At 53.4% G+C, this 2,487-nt stretch overlaps 1 protein-coding gene across 1 annotated transcript; it reads left to right on the top strand.

Moving 5' to 3' along the window:
- Window positions 1-1,165: 1,165 nt before the first annotated feature.
- Window positions 1,166-2,164, top strand: GLOTRDRAFT_134310 (uncharacterized protein; the record flags this gene model as incomplete). The annotated part of the gene is made up of 6 exons (XM_007873306.1): window positions 1,166-1,279; window positions 1,337-1,408; window positions 1,457-1,571; window positions 1,634-1,720; window positions 1,783-1,893; window positions 1,965-2,164. 6 exons carry the CDS (start codon window positions 1,166-1,168, stop codon window positions 2,162-2,164), a joined length of 699 nt encoding a protein of 232 aa, XP_007871497.1.
- Window positions 2,165-2,487: the final 323 nt, after the last annotated feature.

Consider the following 2,487-nt stretch of genomic DNA (forward strand, 5'->3'; position numbering starts at 1 on the left):
CATGACTGGTGCAGCAACGCCTGCTCCAGCCGCTTGGGCAGTGGGATCGATCGGGTTCGTCATGGTTCTGGTTCAAGGGACGGGATTCCACTAGGGAGTCCAACGAGGATGATCAAGAGTAGAGGAGGGGTTGCCTAGGCTTGAAGAAGTCGGCAAGTGTCGTAGAAGAGTTCAACCTAATGTTAGGAAGCGATGTCCTAACTAGTCGTCTTGAGATAACTGGGCCACGTGCCAACAGTTATGTCGTCACTACCTCAGTAAGCGTACTGAAAGGTAGGTCTGGCCGGGCCAATGCCAACGGTCAAGTCAAGAGTCCAGGTAATCGCTGTATTCAACAGGAGGTTGAACTAAGGAATACATGGGTTTTCCTACAGTATATATAGTAACTGGTATAGGGGTTAATACCCAAAGAAGAGAACAATAAGAAAGGACGCGTAAGCCATCCTGTGAGAACGTAACTCAGAGAAATGAGAAATACAAGGGCGCCCATTGGTAGAAGGTGAGTCAAGGAAGATAACGTGTGAGAAGAAGATAGCGTCCATGGGAAGGTCTACTCGGAGAAAGGTACTGTCCAATAGCAATGCTCGGAATGGAAATGGAATGAGATAAGCATGGGAAAATCATAACAGCAGCCACAGACACTATGACTCGTCGCCGTACGTGTCGTATGCACCTCCTTACACGTATCAGACTCAATCGTCCCCAGACGGTTGCCTCTCTCACTCGCCCCATTCTGTCTGACCACCCGTCCCCAGACGATTCTCCCTTGCATTTCCCTCTTGCTTCACCTGTCTCATTCATTTACCGCATACACGCCAATGGCACTGGCAATCGTCCCCGGACGATTGCCCCGGCTCATCTGATGTTTCTCACACCTCAACCGTCTCGGGATGATTGCCCGCACTCATCCCACGTATCTGTCATTCAACCGTCTCGGGACGGTCGGGCTACGCTTGTTGACTTCTCATACTTCGCACACCAGTCCTTCGGATCCGTCTTGTCAAATATATATATTCTTCTCTTCTTCTCTTCTTCTCTCTTCTGCCACCGCAGGTTCCCATCCATTGTTCTTATATACATCGCATCCTCCCCCGTTTCCCTCTCTCCCCTCTGTTTCCTTCTCTCCCCTCTGTTTTCCTCTCGCTCCCTCACATCTACTGTCTCCATGCCTCAGCCCGAGCCTTACCCGCACATCCCCGCCGTCGCCGGGTACCTCAACGCGGAGAACATTCGTATGTTCATCGGGGATATCGTCATGGTCACCGTCGGCATCGCCCAGGTTCGTCCCGTTCGTCTCTAAGCCCGTCACCGCCTTCACATCCAGTCCTCCCGACAGCGCGCCAGCGATCGCATCATCTGCCCAATTCCAGGCAGGTCCTGGTATTGCGTCTGCGTCCATCTCATCCCGGTGCGTATCGCTTCCCCTTCATTCGTCTCTCACTCACGCTCCCTCTAGGGTACCGTCATCCCTCCTGGCGTAATGTACTGCCAGCTTTGGGCCACCGTCCTCTCGCCACGTGGACTGCAGCACATCCGCTTGCGCGAGCTCGATCTCCCCTTCGAGGCCATCTGTACGTCCTTCCATTCGTATCTCGTACCCTCCGCATCACTTACTTGCATCTCTTCTCCGTAGCTCTCTCCCACTTGGCCGCGGACATCGACAGGGCCAACGACCCCGCCGTCATGCAACTCATCAACGACTTCCACCCCTCCGTCTGGCGTACGTGCCTTCCTCTTCTATCTTTCGTCCTTCGTCGCTCTTACTTACATCATCACTTACAGCACTCCTCGACCGCATCCATAACCCGCCCCGTGCAGACATCACACCCCTCGGCCCCGTCGATGCCTACTCCCCCCGCTTCCCTCACCAAGACGCTCTCATCCGCAGGCCCGGTATGTTCTTTTCTTGACATTCCTTTCCTCTTCTCCATGCACTAACATCTCCTCCCTTTCCCCTCCAACAGATCTCCCATTCATCTTCGAGTTCAATCTCGTCAGCGCCCACGAGCTCGGCCCCGACTGTCTCCGTCTTCGCCAAGACGCTCTCCGTCTCACCTCCGTCGACAGCCACCTCCCGTCCTGGGAGGTCCCCGATAGCGAGAGCGACGAGGAGTCCGTCTCTGAGATGCTGGGACGCAGGCCAATCGAGGAGGTCAATGACTGAGCGCGGTACTATTACTCTACTTCTCTGCCTGATTGCTATATGTTTTTATGTACTTTGTAAATAAATACATGACTTTAACTATGTTTCTTGACTTTTGGCCTTCCTCTCGTGAAATTATATAGCCACGGACACTCTGAATCGTCCCCGGACGGTTCGTATGCTCTTTCTTACATGTACCAGACTCGATCGTCCCGGGACGTTTGCCCGCCTCACTCTGCCCACTTCGCCTACCCAACCGTCTCGGGACGGTTCGCCCCTGCTTTTCGCTCTCAATACACAAGTTTATGTCCATTTTGATTACGTAATTCTTACCCTAACGTCCT

Source organism: Gloeophyllum trabeum, assembly GCF_000344685.1.
Source record: "Gloeophyllum trabeum ATCC 11539 unplaced genomic scaffold GLOTRscaffold_00091, whole genome shotgun sequence".
Lineage (NCBI taxonomy): Eukaryota > Fungi > Basidiomycota > Agaricomycetes > Gloeophyllales > Gloeophyllaceae > Gloeophyllum > Gloeophyllum trabeum.